Source organism: Canis lupus, chromosome 14 (genome assembly GCF_003254725.2).
Source record: "Canis lupus dingo isolate Sandy chromosome 14, ASM325472v2, whole genome shotgun sequence".
NCBI classification, from domain to species: Eukaryota; Metazoa; Chordata; class Mammalia; order Carnivora; family Canidae; genus Canis; species Canis lupus.
Window position 1 is genome coordinate 35,288,130 of NC_064256.1, and position 24,160 is coordinate 35,312,289.

A 24,160-nucleotide genomic window follows, 5' to 3' on the forward strand; every position below is an offset into this window, starting at 1 on the left:
TTTTACATTTTTATTTAGTCAGATATGTTTTTTTCTTTTGTCCTTTGCTTTTCTTATTTTTAATGAAATACTCTCCTATCCTAAGATCATAAAATTGTTTGTTTCTGTTAAGATTTTATTTATTTGAGAGCAAGAGAGAGCGAGCGAGCGCAAGTATATGGGAGAGAGCACAAGCAGGGTGTTGAGGGAGGCAGAGGGAGAGGGAGAAGCAGACTCCTTGCTGAGCAGGGAGCCCGACACAGAGCTCAATCCTAAAATCTTGAGATTATGACCTGACCAAAGGTAGATGCTTAACTGAGTGAGCCACCTAGGCACTCCTCAAGATCATAAAGTTTTTAAAAACATTTTCTTCTAATGCTTTAAAGTGGGTTTTTTTTGTGGGTTTTGTCCCTTTTTCTAAGTTTTACATAGAACCACTACCCTCTCTACTTAGAATATGTCTGATACACATTTGAGTTTCAGTATTTAATTGTTGAATAAATTAATAGTTGGGATAATCTTTCAAATTAGACTTTACCCCTGAACTTATACCAAGGTACATGGGAGAGAGAAGAGGAAATAGAATTGACGTGTATTGATCAGCTACCATACATCACATGTTTCAAATAAATAATCTCCTTTGATTCTAACAGTAACACTGTGAGATAGATATTAGCTCCATTTTACAGATTAGAAAATAGTCTCAGAGAACAAAAAATAGTTGTTAAATTTATTAAAAGTTTAGTTTGATATGTACATAAATTAGTAGGCAGATGAGTCTTAGTATACTGGCTGAATCCCTTAGTTAGCATAATGCTAAAACTAAGAATTTTAGTTAAAAAAATTTTTTAAAGGTTCCCATATGGTATTGCATTGGAGCTTCTAATAATGCCACCTCACCATTGATACTGGCATACATACATACATAGTGTGATTAATCCCATAACTGTGTTGATGTCTGTTTTAAAAAAATGCTCTGCTGTTAATATCAGTATGATAGGATACAGTATTTCTGCTCTGGATTAGCAGTGGGACAAGTTAGGGAAGCCAAGAAAAATTGCCCCTTTCTTTGATTTGGAACCTCACATTGTGATTTTATCATTTTATTTGAGAAATATGAGTCTCTAAAGCCTCTCTTATCACATATCCACAATCCAAGAGATATATAAAAACAAATTTATCTAAGGGTTTATATACTCATATACTTCAAAACCAAATTATTAATGGTTTGGAGGCATATTTTCTATTTAAAAAAAAAGATTCACATCATTATAATCTACTAGCCTGAATAATTCAGAATTTAATGTATTTTAAGCTTACTTTCAGTGTTCCAGACCTCTTGAATACATTATATACAAAATTTTGTAATTAAACGTTACATTGAAAACTGTTAAGCTTAAATCAGTATGCTGCTGTTACTTTTAGTGACCGATTATAGTAACTTCTAAGTATTAAAGTTTTTTGTTTTTGTTTTTGTTTTTTAGATTTTATTTATTCACGAGAGAGAGAGAGAGAGAGAGAGAGAGAGAGGTAGAGACACAGGCAGAGGGAGAAGCAGGCTCCATGCAGGGAGCCCGATATGGGACTCGATCCCGGGACTCCAGGATCACGCCCTGGGCCAAAGGCAGGCGCTAAACTGCTGAGCCACCCAGGGATCCCCGTATTAAAGTTTTTGAAGAGAATATGAAACAATATCTTTTGAAATGAATAAGTGTTGATTAAGCATTTAATATGTTAAGTTGAAAGCCTTGGCCATTCATTTTAAGAACGATGTTTTATTTAAAGGCCAACCACTACGCTAAGTAGAAACTCAGTACCTTAATATGAATGAATATATGAGTTACTTTTATTGATTACTGAAAATAGTGGGGTTTTTTGTTTGTTTGTTTTTGTTTGTTTTTTTGCTTTTTGGAAAAACATTTTTTTTTTTAGTTTCCAAAGGAATGCATAATCATAGGGGCACCTGGCTAGCTCAGTCAGTAGAGCACACAACTCTTAATCTTAGGGTTGTGAGTTTAAGCCTCACGTTGAGCTTACTTCAAAAAATAAATAAAATCTATCAAAAAAATTAAATCATAAAGTGGTTACAATGCTAAGGGGATTGCTTTTTAAAATTAGTTTTAAATTTTAGTTGACATATGTTAGTTTTAGGTGTACAACACAGTGATTTGACATTCTGTATACATTATGAAATGCTCACCACAATAAGTGATTGCATCTGTCACTGTACAAAGTTATGACTGTATTCTTTGTGCTGTACTTTACATCCCTGTGACATACTCATTTTATAACCATAAGTTTGTGCCTTTTAATTCCTTCCCATCACCTATTTTGCCCATCTCTCCACCCCACTTCCTTCTGGCAACAACCAGTTTGTTCTCTGGATTTATGAGTCACTTTTTGTTTTGTGTTTGTTGTTTTGTTCTTTAGATACCACATTTAAGTGAAATCCTGTGGTATTTGTCTTCGGTGTAACTTACTTCACTTAGCATAATGCCTCCTATCATCCCTCTTTTGCAAGAAGGCAAGATTTTATTCTTTTTTTAATGGCTTAGTAATACTCCACTGTCCTATATACCACATCTTCTCTATCCATTTATCTGTCAGAGGATACTGGGGTTGCTTCCAGATCTTGGCTATTGTAAATAACACTGCAGTAAACATAGGGATACATAGGGCTTTTCAAATTAGTGCTTTCTTCTCAGAAGAGGAATTACTGAATTGTATGGAATTTTTATTCTAATTTGTTAAGGAATTTCCATATTATATTCCATAGTGGCTTCCACAGTACATTCCTGCCAACAGTACATGCAGATTCCTTTTTCTACATCCTCACCAACAATTATTTTTTGTTTTTTTTGATACCAGTCGTTCTGACAGTTGTGAGGTGATAGCTCATTGGAGTTCTGATTTGCATTTCCTTGATAATTAGGGTTGTTGAGCATCTTTTCATGTATCTATTGGTCACTTGTACATCATCTTTGGGAAAATGTCTATTCTAGTCCTCTGCCCATTTGAAATCAGATTTTTTTTGGTGTTGTCTGAATTCTTTATATATTTTGGATATTAATCCCTTATTCGATATATCGTTTACAAATATTTGGGGGGGGGGGCAGCCCGAGTGGCTCAGCGGTTTAGCGCTGCCTTCAGCCCAGGGCGTGATCCTGGAGATGCAGGATAGAGTCCCATGTCAGGCTCTCTGCATGGAGCCTGTTTGTCCCTCTGCCTGTGTCTCTGCCTCTCTCTCTCTCTCTCTCTCTCTTTTTCTCATGAATAAATAAATAAAATCTTAAAAAAAACCCACAAATATTTAAGGGGATTCCTTGCCCCATCCCATGTTCTAATCCCTAAGAGAACCATTTTTAATTTAGTAACTATTTTTGCATTTTTATTCTCCCGGTGATAATTGTTATATATCTAAATAATACTCTTATTGTTACCCATATGTCAGTATTAGACACTAACCCTTCTTGCATTGAGAATTAAGAATTTACCTCACTTTACACCATCTGATGATGTTCAAATTTTTTTAAAAGTGCAGGCCTCATGCTATCACTTGACTCACCACTCTGTGGTACAGATATTAGCATGTATGTCTTTCATTCATTCCTCATTGTTTTACCTCTTAACCTCTCTTACATAAAATTTTACGTCTTCTCTTTCTCTTGATGTTAAAATGTTTACTTTTTTCCAATAAGCACTGTTCCTTTGTTCAGTAGCTTATTAGTTCCTTTTTTTTTTTTTTTTTTTTTTTTAGATTTTATTTACTAATTTGAGAGACAACATGAGTGGGGCAAAGGGAGAGGGAGAAGCAGACACCTCACTGAGCAAGTAGCGCAACTTGGGGCTTGATCCCTGGCCTGTTCCAGATATCATAACCAGAGCCCAAGGCAGACCCTTAACTGACTGAGCCACCCAGGCATCCCTAGTTTAGTTTAGTCACCAGGCATCTAGCTTAGTTTAGTTCGTAAAGTGAAACACCAATAAACAAAATAAACAATAATTATGTTTATACTATGTGATGTGATAAGTGATTATATATCCTTTCCTGTTTTTTCTTGAAGTTTCTAATTGCCTTCCCCCCCTTGCATTGGCTAACTTAATCACCTCCTTTTGTTATTTCACCTTTTCAAGAAAAAATATCAGCTCCATCCAATTTTTCCTTTTCTTCAGAGGTTCCAGCTTTCTAATAAGTTTGCATAGGTATAATCTTGAGACTTCTCTTCCCTGCTGTATTCGTTTTGATAAAGTGTTCTCAAGATCTTCTGCCTTCATTTTGCTTGGTTTACTTCATTCTGTAAAACATTCTGAAATGCTTCCTACAGTACAGCTCTAGGAAGTAACTTGTCTGAAAATGTTTTTATATTGCTTTCCAACTTAATAGATGGCTTGGCTAATACAGAATTTTAGGTTGTAAATGATACCCGAAACATTAGTGGCAGTGCTCTATCCTTTTCTTACATCTGTTTTACTAGTATGAAGTCCATTGTTACTCTTTTCTTACTTTTTTGTAGATCTGATTTTCCTGTCAACTTTTAAGAGCGTATTTACTTACTTATTTATTTGTATTTTTTCTTTGAAATAATTCTACACTTACAGAAGAAGTTGTAAAAATAGTACGGAGAGTTCCTATGTACCCTTTATGCAGCTTCGTCTAATACTACATAATCCACATAACTTATGAAAACTAAGAAGCTAACATTGGTGTAATATTAGTTATTAAATTACGGACCTTTCCACAAATAATACTTTTTCTGTTCCAGGATTCAGTCCAGAATACCACATTGCATTTCTTTTTTTTTTTTTTTAATTTTTTTATTCATTTATGATAGTCACAGAGAGAGAGAGAGAGAAAGAGGCAGAGACACAGGCAGAGGGAGAGGCAGGCTCCATGCACCGGGAGCCTGATGTGGGATTCGATCCCAGGTCTCCAGGATCGCGCCCTGGGCCAAAGGCAGGTGCCAAACCGTTGCGCCACCCAGGGATCCCCCACATTGCATTTCTTATGGTTATTTAGTCTCCTGTAATCTGAAATTTCCTTACTCTTTTTTTTGTTGTTGTTTTTTCTTACCTTGGCAGTTTTGAAAATTAGGTACTTTATAGGCTACCCTCCAATTTGGGCTTATTTTCTCATGATTAGACTGAGATTATGAACTGTTGAGAAGTATATCATAGACATCATTGTGCTTTTTCATCTCATCAAGAAGTATACCATGTCAGTGTGTCTTACTGCTGGTGAATTCATTAAGATAGTGTATGCCAGGTATCTCCATTGTGAAGTTGTTGTTTTTTTTCTTTCTATACTCTTTTTTTTTTTTTTCTGGTACTTTCTATACTCTTTATTAGAAGCAAGGCACTACTAAGTCCATTCTACACTGAAGGGCCAGTGAAGTAAGCTTCACCTTGTGGAGGGAGAAGTGGCAAAGAATTTATTAAAACTAGTTTTAGTAAATGTGTGAGGTGGGTTAGGGAAGGAGGATTCTTTGAATCTATGCAAATATCATATTTCTCTGTAAAGAAAATTCTAATGTTTCCCTTTTAGCATTCCTCATTATTTCTGGCCTACAGCAATTACTTTGCTGTTTTAAAAGTCGTTTCTGTTTTGCTCTTTCCTTGTACAATTTTCAGTTTCTTTCGATTCTTGTGCAAGGAAGATTTATACCTTTTTCTCCAGTTATTTGCTTATTTAATCATTCATTTATATGGACCCATGAGTATTTATTTTATTTTGGGGTTATAATCCAATATTGTCATTATTTTCTTGCTCAAATTGTTCCATCTTTGGCCACTTTAGAAGTTGTTTTAGATTACCTCCTTGTGCTTTTTACATACTCCCATTCTGGTTTTCTTTTGACTGTAAGAGTTTCTGTTAATAATTTTTATGTTCTAATTAACTTCCTAATTATGTATGTTACATAGTTTTTCATTTATTGGGCAGACTGGTTGGACTCTTCAACTTTGGGTTCTCCCTCTTCCCCTTCCTACCCTCTTTCATTCACCCTTTTTTATTCTCTATTCTTTTTGCAGTCTTACTTCATGTAAGTTGGACTCCCTATATTGATTTATTTTTAATATCTTACAACTTATTTTTTTGTCTTTTTACCTTTTAGTTTCTGTGAGATTTCTTAACTTTATATTCGGATATTTCTTTTGAATATTTTCTTAATTTCCAAGAGTGCTTTCTATTATTTTTTATAGCATACTCTTCTTATTGTAGAAATGCAGGAGCTTACTGACAATCTCGGAGTTTTCCAGCTAGATATACATTTTTTAATACTTCTATTTTCTCCAAGGTAATTTTTTTTTGTCTGTACCTTGCCTTTTTCTGATGTTGTAGGCTTTCCTCAATTATCCAGGGTCCTTTGCTTATTCAAGTTGATGATGATTGTGATAACTATGTTTAAGTAAAGGAAAAAGTTTTATGAACTGGTGACTTTCATTCTAGGCAATTGGATAGGGACAACTGTGAGTTATACTGCAAGATACCTAATTACCAAAATTCAGTAATATACTGTGGGACCACATTTTAGTAGATACAAACCATCAAATATTCTGACCCAGTTTTTTGATAGTAGGATTAATAGTCCATGTACAGACTTTAATTTACTATTATATATTTTATATCCTCTTCTTCCCATTTTGAGTCTGAAACTTTTACATAATTCTACAGAAGATAGATTGGCTCTCTTCTAGATATATCCTCTTCCTTAATAATCTCTATTCTAGTCTTCAGAAATTTGATGCAATCAAAACTTGTATAACTTTCCATAACACAAGTGAGTTTCATAGGATTTTTTTCCCTCCTTTGTCTCCTATCATTGACCTTGTGGGCACTGAATAGCAAGTGTCACAGCAAACACCATATATATATCCACCCAGAGGACTGAGAAAAGAGGCCCTTGTGCTCTGAGGCCAGCCCTGTTTGTAGGTTGCACTGCAGTAGTGGCAGCAGAGACACCTAAAAAACCTGAGAAAATACTCGTATCTCTGACCAAAGGACCCCAGAACCTTGTTTTTCATTGAATGTGAGGGAATCACTATTATTTATCTCTCTTGCCATTTTACTCTGAAGGTTATGGCAATCATATGTATGTGCAGGATAGTATAGGAAGACCTAAGAATTCTGGCTTTCTGGCCAGAGGAACCAAGAAGGACACCTGGGGTTTGAGAAGGCATGAGGGCAATTTTGCAGAGATCTGTAAAAGGTGATCCCTGATTTCATTAACGGAACAAAAATTCTGTGCTCGCCCCTAGCTGTACATGCACAGAACAGATCCAAAGAACCATAATAAAGGCTTCAAGAACTGAACTATCTTATAAACCATCACCTGATTGCCAGCATGTGCTGAGCAGACCTAAACATAACAGTCTTTGAAAACAAATTAATATTGAAACTCATGCCCAAAGAAGGCAAGATAGAATTAGTCTGAAACTGAATGGGTTAGTTACCTACTAAAACAAAAACTTACATTCCCCACAGGACTCAGAGTGACTACAACATAATATCCAAAATGTCTAGGATACAACCCAAAGTTATTGGACATACTGTGAACCTAAGTAAATCTCACTGTGTCAAGATGATCCACATGTTGGAATTATCAGACAGTGACTATAAAGAAGCTGTTAAAACTATCAGCCATAGAGTAAAGGTAAATATGTTTGAAATAAAAAGGCAGAAGTTTCCAGAAGCAAAATTGAAGCTCTAAAAAAGAACTAAATGGTAATTTTGGAACTGAAAAAAAAAATGCATTATGCAAAGTTAAAAATTCCTTATATGTGCTTAACAACAGAAATAACAGGGAAGAATCATTGAAGTTGAAAACAGATCATTAGAAATTACACAGTCTGAAGAACAGAAGAAAAAGATCAGGTGGAAAACATTAACTGGGTCTCAGGGAACTGTGAAACTTATAAAATTAGTGTCATTGGAGTCCCAGAAGGAGAAGAGGGAAAGATTGATATAGAAAAATATTTAACAAAATAATGATTGAGATTTCCTATATTAGGTCTAAATTATGGGTTTATGAGGCTCATTGAATATCAAACCGAATTGACAGGAATCCTGCCCGATACATGATAATCTGCTAAAAATTAAAGATAAGGGAAAAAATCTGAAAGGAACCTAAAGCAAATGACATGTAATGTATAGAGGAATAGAAATTTGAGTGATGGATGATGCTCTTAAGAAACTGGAGGACTTAAAAAAAAAAGAAAAAAGAAAGAATTGCCAACTCAGCATTTTATACCCAGCAAAAGTGTCTTAAATAAGAAAGACAAAAATATTTTCAGATGAAGAGAATCTAAGAATTTGTTGTCATCAGATCTACTCCAAAAGAAGTACTTAAAGTTTTTTTAGGCTGAAGGGAAAGGATACCAGAGGAGAATTGGGAATTTAACACAAAAGAACAAAATACATAAAGCAGTCTATTATTCCTCTGCTTAAATTTTTTAAAAATGTGTTTGTTTAAAGGAAAAATTTTAGTAGTGGTGAGTCTTTAATATATGTGAATATAATATATTTGTTAAATATAATGGAAAGTGGAGAGGGTAAAGAAACCTGTATGATTGAAAAGCTTCTTTGTTTTAGTGTGAAAATATAGAACACAGTATATATATTGTGAAAAGTTAGCTATATATATTGCAATTCCTTTGTCAATTACCAAAAATACAGAGATTCTGGGGTGATAGGGTAATAAATTAAAATAGGATGCTAAACAATATTCACATAATCAAAAAGAAAGAGAAAGGAAAAACAAAAATGAAAAACAGGATAGAAATGGAAAACAACAAAATTATGGACTTAAATCTAATCAAGTAAGTGATTATATACAATGCTAATGGTCTAAACCTAACAAGATAAAGGTTGTTGGATTACATTAAAAATTAAAAATTAAAATTAAATATTGTGTACCAAAAAACCCACTTAAAAGATCATAATATGGATAAATTTAAAAGTATAGGAAAAACATACATGCCATGCAAAGACTAATCAAAAGAAAACTTAAGTTCTATATTAATATAGCAAAGTAGACTTCATAAAACAGTGAAAATTACTAGGTATGACAAGACATTCTATAATGATGGAATGGCTCATTTTACATGAAGGGATTAACAATTCTAATTGTAATAGGCACCTAATAACAGTTCTAAAATCTATAAAGCAAGACTGGATAAAACTAAAAGGTAAACTAGAGCAATCCACAAATTACTCTTGTAGAGTTGATACTCTTTTCATAATAATTGATACAAGTAGAAAAGTAGAAAGAGTATAGAACATTATCAGTCAATTTGCCCTAATTGACGTTCATAGAGTACTCAAGCCAATTGCAACAATACTTAAATTTATTCATAAGTACATAGAACATTCTGGAAGATAAACCATATTCTGTGCCATAAGTTATACCTTAACAAATTAAAAGAATAGAGATTATGCAAAGTATGCTCAGATCATAAGATAATTAAACTAGAGGTCAGTAACAAAAACATCTGAGAAATCCAAATTTGGGAAACTAACCAACACATTTCTGATTAACCCTGTAGGTCAAGGGGATATCTCAAGGGAGATTAGAAAATACTCTCAACTGAATGAAAAGACATATCAAGATGTGTGGGATGTAGATATAACAATATTTGGAGGGCATTTATGGCAGTGACTGCTTTTATTAGTAACAAAGGGTGACAAAATAACAAGGAATCATTAGTCAATAATTCTTCAGTAGAATAAGTTTCTATCTTAACTAAGAAAAAAACAAATGAATTAAACCCAAAACAGGAAGTTAGGGAGTAATAAATAGGATAAAATAAATGAAATTGAAAATAGAAAAGTGATCTAATAGAGAAAATTAGTCCTCGAAAATTAGTTTTCTTTGAAAAGATAAAATTGGTGAGTCTTTAGCTAGACTGACAAAATTTATCAATGCCAGGAATGGAAGAGGAGAGCCCCTATAGACAATATAATAATAGAGGAATGCTGTGAATAATTCTATACTCTGAATTAGAGAACTTGGATGAAATGGACCAACTCCTTAAAAGACACAAATGACCAATACTTGCTCAAGAAGAAATAGATAACATGAATAGTACCATATCTATTAAAGAAATTGAGTTTTAGGGAAAACTTTTGACAAAGAAAAATCCTAGGCTCAGATGGTTTTATTGAAAAATTCTATATTAAGTAATAAATGATACTAGTTCTGCACAATCTTTTTTTTAGAGACTAAATGAGGGAACACTTCTTAACTATTTTATGAGGCCTTCATTACCATGATGCCAAAGCCAGACAAAGACATTACTAGGGGGAAAAAAAAACCAGACCAGTAGCCTCATAAATGCAAATGTCAGAATCCTCAACAAAATATCAAACCAAGTCCAGTAATATATTAAAAGAATAATGTATTATGACTCAGGAATGAAAGGCTGAGTGAACATTTTAAAGTCAATTAGTTGAAATAATTTACCATATTAACAGAAGGGAAAAAAAATCACATGATTACTTAAATATATATACAAAAAGTATTTGGTAATATCTGCATTCAGTTTGATAAAAATTCTCAGCATACTAAGAATTTAAGGTTATATTCTTAAGTAGAGGACATTTATAAAAAATTATATATATATATATATATATATTTTTTTAAGATTTTATTTATTCATGAGAGACAGAGAGAGAGGCAGAGACCTAGGCAGAGGGAAAAGCAGGCTCCTCACAGAGAGCTCGATGTAGGACTCGATCCCAGAACCCTGGGATCATGCCCTGAGCCAAAGGTAGACACTCAAACACTGAGCCACTTGGGCGTCCCTATGAAAAAGCTATAGTTAATATCATACTTATGATGAAGGACCTAATACTTATATATAGAATCAGGAACGAGGAAAAGATGTGATTTTTTTTTTTTTAAGTTGGCATGGAGCCCATTACAGGCCTTGAACTCACAACCCTGAGATCAAGACCTGAGCTGAGATCTAAAGTTGGACACTTAACCGGCTGAGCCACTCAGGTGCCCCAAGATGACTGATTTTTATCACTCTCTTCACTCTAGTACTAGAAGTCCTACCTAGTGCAATAAGCAGGAAAAAAAAACCACACAGATTCTAATAAAATAAGTGTCTTTATTTGCAGACAACAATAAGTGTCTATTTAGATATACCTTGGCATCTACAAAAAAGCTGTGTTTGGCAAGATTGCAAGATAAAGGTTAATATACCCACCATTTGCTTCGACATGGATGGAACGAACTGGAGGGTATTAGGCTGAGTGAAATAAGTCAATCGGAGAAGGACAAACATTATATGGTCTCATTCATTTGGGGAATATAAAAAATAGTGAAAGGGAATAAAGGGGAAAGGAGAAAAAATAAGTGGAAAATATCAGAAAGGGAGACAGAACATGAAAGACTCCTATCTCTGGGAAACGAACAAGGGGTGGTGGAAGGGGAGGTGGTCGGGGGGGGGCTGCCTGGGTGATGGGCACTTGACGGGATGAGCACTGGGTGTTATTCTATGTGCTTGCAAATTGAACACCAATAAAAAATAAATTTATATAAAAAAATATATATATATGATGAATTGTCTTAACTACATACTAGCAATGAACAACTAGATACAAGTAGCTTAATAGTGTCATTTTTAATAGGGTGAAAAGAATAAAATACTTTGTTGTAAGTCTAACAAAATATATGCAAGATATCTATATTGAAAACTAAACATTGATGAAAGAATTAAAGATGATTTATTCATGTAGACATACACCATTTAGTGGATTCCATGGCCCATATTGTTTTGATATCAGTTCTCCATATATATATATACAGATTCAGTGCATTCCTTCTTAAAATTGCGGGAGTATTTTGTAGATCGTAAGTTGATTCTAAAATTTATATGAAAGGCAAAACAATTAGATAGTCAAAACAGTTTTTAGAAAACAAAGTTAGCTGATTGACATTAAATGATTTTAAATTTTCTTATAAAGCTACAGTATTTCAATGCTGTGAGGTTTTGGTGAAAAAGAAGGACACATAGATAAGACCAAGAAGAGAATTCAGAAATTGACCCACACAGATATTATGCAACAATAATTCTATGGAGAAAGAACAGTCTTCAAGAAATGGTTTGACCATTTGTCAGAATTGACCAGCCACATGTAGAAAAACAAGAGAGTACTGCCTCCAACAGAGAGGAATGAATTATTAATACAACCACAATGATGAAATTCAGATGCTTTGTGTTAAGTGAGCGATCCCACCATCCACCATCAAAAGACTACCTATTGTATGATTTCACTTATATATGACATAATATGGAAATTAAAAACTCCAGAGACAGAGAACAGATTATTGTTTTCTAGGGCATAGGGAGAAAAGAACCCAACTATAAGGAGGCATCATGAAGGAATTTTTGGAAGTGATACCAACTTCCATATTTTTATTTTGATGATGACTAAGAGATTTAATACATTTGTCAAAATTCATAGAGCCGTATACCAAAAAAGAGTGATTTTACTCTGTATAAATGAAAACATAAGGTTTTGAAGTGGGAGACAAACTCTTCTTTGAGAAATTGTAACATAAAAAGGGAGAGATTATGGTTCTTCTTTTTCTTCTTCTTCTCTGTCTCTCTTTTTAAAAATCCAAAACCATTTTCTTTTCAGCCTCATACATATGCCTCAGTGTCTATCATACAGCACTTCTCTTAACTCTTCCAAGGATAATAGGATATACAGCTAGAGGAACTTGTAAAAATGATTTCATGCATCCCTATCGTTTTATAAATAAGGACTAAACTTAAGTCTTATGAGGGCCTTCTTTACTAAGGTCCAAACTTCATTCCTTGAGCCAAGTTAAGTGATTAGTGACCAGTAAGAAGGAGCCATGGGAACAGTAGAGTAAACAAACTCAGACAGGCAGCAACAGCCACAACTAATATTTCTGAGTCCTTTCAGTGCCCAGGGAGTTTTCTAAATGCTTTTTTTTTTTCATTCATTTTCTCTTTTAATCCTTTGAACAGTAACATAAAATAGGTATCTCTGTTATTCCTAGTTAAAAATGAAGAAACAGAATTGAAGAGAGAAGTTGCCCAAAATTACATGGCTAGTAAGTAGGTAGAGCAGAGTCAAAATTTTTAACCTGAACTAGAACCCAATTCCTACAAAAAAAGAAAGTATCATATGTCAGGACCTGCAGGCAGTTCAGTGTTTGGAATGATAATATTTATGACAGTAGATTTTTTTTTTTAATGGTAGACAGAGATTGGTTATCATAGTATGTTATACACTATTTAATTTTGTTTTTCCCACAGCCTTAGGAAATGAGGAACCACTAAAAGTTTTCAGCAGTTAATCAGATGGTCATCTTTTTATTTTAGACATTTGGTATTTGTAGGGAGAAGAGACTTATATGGAATAATTTTGAGACCACTTAGTGAAGATGATAGGGATTGTTGACAAGATCTTAACTAGAACCGAATTTGTAAGAATATGTGAGGCCAGATCAAAAATTAATAGTGTAATAAAATTGACAGGACTTGGTGATTATTAAATGTGAGAAAAGAGATAATAGTGATAACTGCTACCAGTTGAAAAGAGGCTTATTGGAGAAGGATAAGTATATTGTAGAATTGTCTACCTCCCTTCAATTCTGTTTTGTTTCTCATAGTTTGTTTTGGGGCTCTGTTCTTAGGTGCATATATATTTATAGTAGCTATATCTTCTTGAGGGAGTGAGTCTTTTATCATTATAAAGGATTCTTGTCAGTAGTAATTATTTTTATCACATTTCTGTGTTATTAATATAATTATTTCAGCTGTCTTTTGCATGATAACATCTTTTTTCCATCCTTTTACTTTTAGCCTATGCATGTCTGAGTTTAAAGTGAGCCTCTGGGATCCCTGGGTGGCTCAGCGGTTTGGCACCTGCCTTTGGTCCAGGGCGTGATCCTGGAGTCCCGGGATCGAGTCCCGCGTTGGGCTCCTGGCATGGGGCCTACTTCTCCCTCTGCCTGTGTCACTGCCCCTCTCTCTGTCTCTCATGAATAAATAAATAAAATCTTAAAAAAATAAATAAAGTGAGCCTCTTTTAGCATATAGTTGGACCATGTTTTTCTTTAGTTCATTCTGGCAACCTCTGCCTTTTAATCAGAACCTCTAATACTTTCACAAGTGATACAATTACTGATGAGGACTTCTGTCATTTTGGTATTTGTTTTCTACATGTCTTTTGTCTTTTTTGTTCTTGTATTCCTCTATTATTAGCATTTGGTATTAAATATTCCTTGTGTGTTATTTTTTAACTCTTGTCATTTCTCTATAGTATTAATATATTTTCTTAGTGCCCACCTGCTTTTAGGATTACAATTCACATTTTAAAATAATCAAGCTGCAAATCTGCTAGCAATACATTCTTCAGTTTTTATTAATCTGAGAATGTGAGTTTTTCTTCCTCTTTTAAATATTTATTTATGTATGTATATGACAGAGCAAGCTCAGGGTTTAGGGGCCAAAGGAGAGAGACGACAGACCCAGTGGCGCAGTGGTTTAGCGCCGCCTGCAGCCTTGGTGTGGTCCTGGAGACCCGGGACCCAGTCCCACGTCGGGCTTCCTGCTTGGATCCTGCTTCTCCCTCTGCCAGTGTTTCTGCCCCTCCCTCCCTCCCTCTCTCTCTCATGAATGAATAAAATCTTTTAAATAAATAAATAAATAAGCATTTGTAATAAAATTGACCAAATGATTTCTATATTCAAATGAATAATTGCTGAAGGAGGAAATGAAGTTATTCATTATGTAAATTGATGTCCCTATAAAGTCAGTCTCAAATGTCAGCTCATCAATCAGAATAGCATTTGGATTCCTATTTGTTTTTGGTCAGGTTCCTCATTATTTTAATAATTATCCAAATCTTACTGGGGCATCTGGCTGGGTCTGTTGGTGGAGTGTGAGACTTTTGATTTCAGAGTTGTGAGTTCAAGCCTTGTGTTGGGCAGAGATGACTTAAAAATATTTAAGTCTTATTTCCATTGTCTTTCCCACTCAGCCTCTCTTTACTCTTAATTCTTCTACCTCAAGAAAATTTAAGCCACATGATTTCTCTGAAATTATTATATATAGATCCCCCCTTTTAATTTACTTTTATCTCCAAGTAATGATAGAATTGAGGGTACTCATGAAGAGATTTGTTTAGATACTTTAGGCTGGGTAGGTAAAAAAAAAAATGTGTCTAAGAGGGACTGTTAAGTTGAATGTATTGGAGGAGAGAGTTGAAGGGATCCAAAAAGCCTCCCAGTTTGAATAACTAGGCTTCTTAGAACAAATCAAAAAAATTACTTCTTTAATGTAGATTATAAAAGTTGTACAGAGCTATATACTATATACTAAAAAATTATATATAGTTGACCCTTGAACAGCACAGGTTTGAACTATATGGGTCCACTTATATGTAGATTTTTTTTTTTAAATACCCTAAAGTACTGCAAGTGCATTTTCTCTTCCTTACGCTTTTCTTAGTAATGTTTTCCTTTCTTTACTTTATTGTTAGGATACAATATATAATTAACACAAAATATGTTCGTGCTATTGGTAAGGCTTCCAGTCAGTATTTATAGGCCTTTATTAGTAGCTAAGTTTTGGGGTAGTGAAAAGTTATGTACAAATTTTCAACTTGTAGATATGGGGGTCAGTGTTTCTAACCCCTTGTTCAAAGATCAGCTGTATATGCTACCTGTGAATATTTGGTAAAGTAATTCATGAGCTAAGGGGTATGTTTTTTACCTAGTTATAACAAATGCCAGACATTTAAAAGAATCTCTCTAGTGGGTTGAATTGTGTGTCTTAGAGATGTTCAAATCCTAATCCGTGATGAATGTGACTTTATTTGGAAATAAGTTTTTTGCAGATTAAATAAAGATGAAGTCATACCATGTACCTAAGATTTAGGACCTAGCGGGCATAAATAAACTGGTATCTTTGTAAGAAGGGAGAAGATGCAGAGACACAGGGAAAGGCTGTATGAAGACAGAGGCAGAGATTAGAGAGATACAGCTACAAGCCAATAAAGGCCAAGGATTGCTAGAAGTCACTAAAGCTGGGATGAGGCATGGAAAGATTCTTCTCTAGAGTCTTTGGTGGGAGCATTGCTTTACTGACACCTTCATTTTGGACATCTAACCATCCAGAACTGTGAGAGACATCAATATCTATCATTTGAAGCCACTCAGGTTGTGTTATTTTCTTACAAAAGCCCGGGGAAACCAATACAGTCACTTAGTTTGTTCCTGAAATTAATTTTAATTTGTAAATTTTAATTTATAAATATTAATATTAAAAATTAATTTTAGTCTATGTGTTACCATTACAAACAGAAATAACATTAATTCATAAAGTATGTTTTATACATTTTATTAGCTTAGATTTGAGGCAGCATGTTGAAAACCAGATTACAGGCAGAACTATGACAGCAAGATAGTTGGCTCTTGATGGTACTTCAAATAAACTTAAAAGATCTGGTTTATTGCATTCATTCAAACCTATGATTCCATTGAAAATCTCAGCTTTTTCTTTCTTTTTTTTTTTTTTTTAAGATTTTATTTATTTGAGAGAGAGCACAAGCAAGGGAAGGGGCACAAGGGCAGGGAGAAGCAGGCTCCCCACTGAGCAGAGAGCCTGACATGGGGCTGGATCCCAGGACCCTGAGATGATGACCTAAGCTGAAGGCAGTTGCTTAACTGACTGAGCCACCCAGGTACCCCTCAGCAGCTTTTTTTGAGAAAAATTACTGTTAGGAATATTATGTGAGGAAGTAATCTAATGTAGTTTCTAAATATGAATTTTCTACTTAAGTCCTCCTGTAAAAGACTACTATATTTTAACAATCATGTAATATAACATGGCATTCTCTAAATAACCTAGGTCAAAGAAGCAGTTCTTTTTTTTTTTTTTTTTTTAAGATTTACTTATTTTAGAGAGAGAGCATGAGTGGAAGGGACAGAGGAAGAGGGAAGAGAGAATCTCAAGCAGACTCCACGCTGAGCATGGAGTCCGACTTGGGGCTCAATCTTAGGACCCTGAGATCATGACTTGAGCCAAAACCAAGTCAGATGCTTAAATCGTCGCACCACCCAGGTGCCCCCAAGCAATTCTTTCTTTCTGTACTCAGTTTATTTTTATTTTTATTTTTTTTTTTTTGTACTCAGTTTATTAAACCAGAATTGTTTGGGTTATGTTCTTGATATTTTCTTATAGAAATAAAATTTGGGAATGATCCTAGATCACCTTTGGATACTTGTAATGAAGATACTTAACAGATTTTGAATCCTATAGTAGATCAGCTATCATTTATTTCCTTATTAGGCCTTAATTTTTTCAAGATTATAACTTATGTAACTCTTAGTTTTCTATTGCTGCCATAACAAACCGTCTCAAATTTAACAGTGTAAAAGAACCAGTATTTTTTTTTTTATGTCACAGTTTCTTTAAGTTAGAAATCTGAGTAGGTTTGGGCTTGGGTCCTCCACTTAGCATCTCACAAAGTCAAAAATCAAGTTGTTATCTGGGCTCTTTCAGCTGGAGGCTGCTGTTGGCTTCTGGAGGCTGTCCACATTCTTTGTCATATTCTCCATGTGGTACCCTCCACCAATAGCAAGTCAAGTCCCTTCCACTTCTAATGTTTCTGATTTTTCCTGTTGCAACTCTGACTCCAGCTGAAAAAAACTCAGCTTTTAAGATCTCGTGTGATTAGATTGGGCCCACTCAGATAAGTCAGAATAATCTTTCTGTACTAACCTCTGTAATAGTTATATCATCCCTTCTGCCATCTAATAAAACATTCACAAATTCCAAGGATTAAGTCATAGACATCTTTGGAGGCCATTTCTGCTTATTATAAGTAATTAATACCAAGTTGCAGTAATTTGTTGCACTAATCATAAAAGTAATAAACTCAAGAATAATTATAAAATATTTAAGACAATTATAAATATAAGGAAGAGACACTGTATTATATTAGTACCAGAACTCTAACCTCCTTGAGATAAAGTATATTGATAATGTTTGCTAACAGTAAGAAATTTAGAAATTGTCTGCCACTACAGAAAACACACTTCTTTGTGAAAAGGAGTAGCAAACTGAAATGTCATTTCCCTAATGTTAAATTGTGCAACATAATTTATTAAACTTGAGATTCTAGCTAACTTTTATTACTTAAAATTAATTGACACCCACACCAGTTAGAAGTAGACAGACTAAAAGGTCCACATACAAACCATGTCACCATGATATCCCATGCAGTTTGCCACTTATAGTAGCTGGGACTTGAATTTATTTCTCAGTTGATATTAAGAGCTCCACATGATTGCAAATGACTGTCTCAAAATAATAGAACTTCTTAAAGTGTCAGTCTCTTCTTGTTCATTTTTGTATCACTAGTGCCTGGCACATTATAGATGTTGCACAGATATTTGTTCAAAATGATTAGTTCATGAACATTACAGCTTAGCAAAGACTAAACAGCTACTATGTACAGCTTGATCCAGCCAATTGAGTCAGTACTTACTAAATGATCTTGTGTCTTCAAGCAAGACACAAGATCCACCTGATCAGGTGATCTACCTGATTTCTTTCTATTCTTGGCCATTGTTGCTGTAAAAGAATCGATGTCTCTAATTGCACTTTGATGATTAGCATAAAAAGCCCAAACCAGAATTACAGTGCCTTGAATCCTGCTGTGATATTAATAAGTTGTATGATTCCCAAGAAGATTAATTAATTTCTGATCCTCAGCTTACTCATTTATAAGATGAAAAATGTAAAATAAGATCTTTAAGATTTTTTCCAGCTTTAAAATTTGTAAGCTGTGAATTTTTCTTTTAAAATAAAATGAGAGACTTGAAGGTAGAATTCAAGATTGATCTTAACCTAAAACCTGCATTTAATCATGTTTTGCCCTTGTCTAAGTATCAGTGTTCAGAAAATCCAAATTTTTTTTTGAGAATTTCGTCTAAACCATGTATTTATCCTTTCATTTAATTTTCCAAGACTGAAAGAGAAAAGTTCAATGAATTACTGTCAGTGTAATTTTTTAAAAAATAAAAGCAAACACAAAGAGGGGAGATTATCTGATATAGAGCAAGTTGAGCCTACAGATTTTCTACTGATAAGTTAAAAGTAGGGCTAAGTAAAGAAGTCAGCCAAACTGAATTTTCTTAGGATTCAAATTCTAGTATCAGACTTGGAAAACATTTCTTTCCTGTAACAATTTTTAGAGGGAAAGACTAAAGCGAATAGTTGATCCATGGTGAACATGATGTTATACCACTTCACTAAATTTTTGTTCACTACACTCATTACACACAGAAGTGAAATGTGTTTTTTCTCTTTATTTTTTCTTCAAAGATTTTATTTATTCATTCATGAGAGACACAGAGAGAGGCAGAGACATAGGCAGAGGGAGAAGCAGGCTTCCCTGCAGGGAGCCTGTGGGGGACTTGATTCCAGGACCCTGGGATCACGACCTGAGCCAAAGGTAGACGCTCAACCACTGAGCCACCCAGGGGTCCTACATTTTTCTCTTTAGTTAACATCTAGTTTTTATTCCAAAACAGAGAAGTTGTTAGTTCCTCTCAACTGTCTTACGTCTTGAGGAGAGCATATTTAAGATCACTTTGTATGCAAGAACCTAACAGCCTTACTCTGTAAGACCTCAAAACTCAATTAAATTCTAAATGGAGTATTTGCCTGACTCTCATTTTTGCCTTATGAAGAAACTCAGTACACTATTAAATTATTAACTGGCTTTATTTTAAGTAGTTCTAAGATAGTTTATGTCTCTCGGCATTATAATTAAAACGGAGACAGTTTCTAAGGAAGAGTAGACATAAGCCTTGAACATTATATATTATACCTGAAAGAGTTTTTTGAGATTATCTTTAGAAATCCTCTTATTTCGTAGATGGGTAAACAGAGTAGTTATTGAATTTGCTCCAGCTCTACTTCCAGGCCTTAGTAGAATCAGGACATTAACTCAGGTCATTGATTCCCAATCACATGCTCTTTCTCCTATACAGCCCTGCTTGTTTGATAGCATTTTATTTTAATTTTTATTTAAAGATTCATTTATTTGAGAGAGTGGTCAGGGGAGGGAGGAGGGGAGAGAGAAGCTTAAACAGACTCCAATACGCTGCTTGATCTCATGACCCTGAAATCATGATCTGAGCTGTAACCAAGAGTGGACACTTAACCGACTGCACCACCCAGGCACCTCTTGTTTGATGGCATTTTAAAATAACAGGAAAAAACTATTTTGCAATTAGTCAGAAATTAAACGAAAGTACAGTATGATCAAAAGAGAAATTATTTAAAATTATAATTTCGTTTAAATAAAATGTGTATGACTTCATTTACTATTTTTTTGTTCAGGTGAAAAGAGATTTGAATGCCCAGAATGTTCCAAAAGGTTTATGCGGAGTGATCACCTCTCCAAACATGTCAAAACGCACCAGAATAAGAAAGGTGGTGGGACAGCTCTTGCCATTGTTACCTCGGGAGAACTGGACTCATCTGTTACAGAGGTGCTTGGCTCTCCAAGAATTGTCACAGTTGCAGCCATTTCTCAAGATTCAAACCCAGCAACTCCCAATGTTTCAACCAACATGGAAGAATTCTGAAAAGTTATTTATAACAGAGACCTCTAGTGCTGCACTTAAGTTTACACACCTTTGAAAATCTGGAAATGGGCTGGTCGAGTGGATTAGAGTAGGAAATCATGTTTTCATTCTTGGCTTCTTTAAGTATTCCAAGATTTTGGGTCAACACGTGAAGTGTCGAATTTTTAAAAATACAAAAATCAAACTGATGTACTGGAAACAGAAAAGTATTTCCTCCATACTATAAGTTGTAGTTATTTGGAAATAAATCACATAATCCTTAATCTGAATCTTCCCCCTCTCTTAACATCATGTGTTAACCTGTTTAAAAAGACAGACCTCAGTAGTTTGCAGGCTGGACCTTAATTAGACTTGTTTTCTTTGGGAGTACTTTGTTATAAATTCAGTCAGTAATAATTTTATGTGTTTTTTTTTTTCCTATAGCACAGAAAACAGATAGTTAACTGATGATAGGGATAATACTTTCTTTCCTTAGCTTGTTTTTGGAAAATCAACTGAAAATAGTTTTGGCCGTCTTTTCTAAATGTTAGAAAATCTTCAACAGTTGAATTAGGTAAGTTCCAAAAAAGTAATCTGAGATGCAGCTCAGATCTTTATTACCACTACATTATAGTAGTGTGTATGCAGACAATCAGTGAAGTCCAATTACTTTCTCCATTTGGAGACACAAGAGGAACTTAGAGCTAAACTTTAGGTTAAATTTTAGATTGAAACCTTAGGAAAATACTGGGGTGGGGAGGGTGTTAAAACAAAACTCATAATAGCTTCAGAAAAATAAAATGAGGCAACTTAACATGTAAAGTTTTGAAGTTAGGATTTGATTATATTCCTAACCCTAGGTTGAACCACAAAATTCATTTTAAATGTTTATATTGGAAATATTTGCATAGAGTATAAATCATTCTGTAGTTTCATATTCTGTAAATATGAGTTATGTTGACAATGTGCAGAATTCTTTATGCTTTGACTTGGTAGCCAAAGAAGGAATTACCACACCTTTTTTTTAAGGCCGGCAGAAAATTATTTTAACTACATTACAATTTCTGTTTTCCTCTCTACTAAAATTTAGCCAATCTCATTTATTTCTAGTACTGTGTTAGAAGGCTGGTTACGAATTTATAACATAGAAATGTCTTTATGTTATGCCAATAACTGAATTTTCCCTAAAAAGACAGCCTAACAGATTTATAATAATGTGATATTATGAAGCAGGTTATTTTTTAAAAATCAGAATGATTTTCAAATAAGTGATAAAGGAAACCATTGTATTTTATTGTTTATGCAAGGGTCTTATAGGAAAGATGGCCAAAAAGTCTTGAAAAAAAAATTTGGATTATACCAACAGCTTAAGTATTTAGTAAGATATTTCTTACTTTAAAAATGTACTTATGTGAAAACATAATGGAATTGGAATTGACCATTTGAAAACTAAATTTTCACTGCCTGGTTTATTAACATTATTCGTTTGGGGACCGTTTAAATAAAGGTACGTGTTTTCTTGTGCATTCTCTATTTTATTTCAGGAAAAGTACTACTCTTGCGAATTCTCTTCCAAAATTGTGATGTTTCTTGTATTTTTGATGAAGGAGAAATACTGTAATGATCACTGTTTACACTATGTACACTTTAGGCCAGCCCTTTGTAGCGTTATATAAAACTGAAGGTCTTTTGTGCTTTCAGTTTGTATAAAAAAGCTTTGAGATTAAAGGAAAAAAAAATTTTTACACTGTGGTTATAAATTTCAAGTTTCTTAAAGCTTTTGTAGACTTGTAACAAAGTCTTTAAATTTTAGTTGGATTTTGTAAATTGTTTTGTATATTTTATTTAATGTACTCTTAACAACTGATGTATCTGGCTTTAAAACATCAGAATCAGTTTGTTGTTTTGTTTGGTACAGAGGAGCATTTGGTAGTGTTAATTTTAATTTTATTATATAGGAGCTGAAACATCAAATATATATTTTATCTATCATTATGCTACACAATCAGTGCTATAAATTTTTTTATGCAAAGAAACTTTCCTAATGTTTGAATCATGTTTCCTCAAAGTGACACTTTTTGTTGTTGTTAATACCAAGTATGAGCTCTCTGCACCATTATTCCATGAACCAGTTTTAATGCATACCTGGGTATGATCATCAAAAATGGAAGTTGTTTTTAATCAACAATGAGGCCTATTATAAATTTAACAAACGGAATCTGGATAGCTTTATGGCATATAAAATACATTAATTTGTGTTAGCAGGTGCACATTTCACCACTGAAATTAGAAATATTTTGACAGTCTGTTCTGCATACCATTCTGAATCCACTTTTCTGTCTTATAAGAATCGTAAATTTCAATGTCCTTTATTTGACTCAGTGGGATATAGCTGTTATAAGTAATAGGGCACAGATGTGCAGTAGAGTCATATTTAATGGCATTTCACTGTTCATTCCCTTTGCCACCGTTATAAAACTTTTCTTTATTGTAATTATCAGTGCAAAGCTATGTATTTATCATGGTAGAACTCCAGTGTTAGAATAGTTTTTTCTTACAGTATACTTTCTTTGGTTAGGTTTGTGTATGTGTTGCTGATTACATTAGAACTTGATGTTAAGTCATTATTTATCACACTCTCATGAGAGCAGTAATAAAAGTGTGTAATCTAGGAGAAAAAGTTAATTTGTCAAACTTAGATAAGCATGATGTTTAGGTCCTATTTTTCAATTTTATAACTGTTTTATTGCAACAATATTTGTATTTAAGTCTTCATTTTAATGCCTTGTGGTGTTTTTTTTATGCATGTCACTAAGTTGTCATCCCACATAAATTGATGTGCAGCATAGGGTATTAAATCTACATAATGATTTTAAAACAGAAATAGTTGATGGTAAAATGTAAATGTTTTGCAAAAATTCCTTATAAAAAGTTTTGTAGTAACATTTCACTTGTAAATTTTTTTTTGTAAAAAAAAAAAAAGAAAGAAAATGAAAAAAAAAAGATGAATCCAGAAAAAACCTGTTTCCCATATCCTAGAATTTAGACAATTATTCTGCCAGCAAAGCCTCTGGGGCTGTAATTGACATTTTTACAGTGCTGATTTGTATAAAATTTGTTTTTTGTGGATTTGGAAATAAAATCATGTACAAGTTGTTGCCTGCAATAACAATTGCAAGTAACTATTAAAAATTCCCTTGAGTTTAACATGTTTCTTCATTTAATTATGTATACTATAAAGCAGCAATAAATTATCTGAAGTATCAACCTTCTTACCACGATGAACACTGGCAAGTAAATGCTTCTCACTAGAAAACGTATTGGCAACTCTTCATAATTCCTGGTATTAAGATCTGGTCACCATTTCTCTGAACATACTGCCAAAGAACACCAATGCAGATTTCATGTTAATTTGTAGCCATTGCTCTAGACATTTATGGAAATTAAAATTTGATTTAGGGACATTTTTTACTTAAATATTTTTAAGCAATAAATGTTAGGAAATTGTAGGAAGAGCTAAAAACGAAAACATAATTAAAATATTATTTAAGCTCACA

At 33.7% G+C, this 24,160-nt stretch overlaps 1 protein-coding gene across 2 annotated transcripts in view; it reads left to right on the forward strand.

The window, feature by feature from the left end:
• Positions 1–23,810, forward strand: part of SP4 (Sp4 transcription factor) — a 77,452-nt gene extending 53,642 nt beyond the window's left edge. For both annotated transcript variants that reach the window (XM_049093697.1, XM_025464335.3), the window contains one exon: positions 20,377–23,810. In XM_049093697.1, the coding sequence (XP_048949654.1) occupies positions 20,377–20,679 (303 nt within the window). In that variant the 3' untranslated portion in view covers positions 20,680–23,810. The remainder of the gene's footprint in view (positions 1–20,376) is intronic.
• Positions 23,811–24,160: the final 350 nt, after the last annotated feature.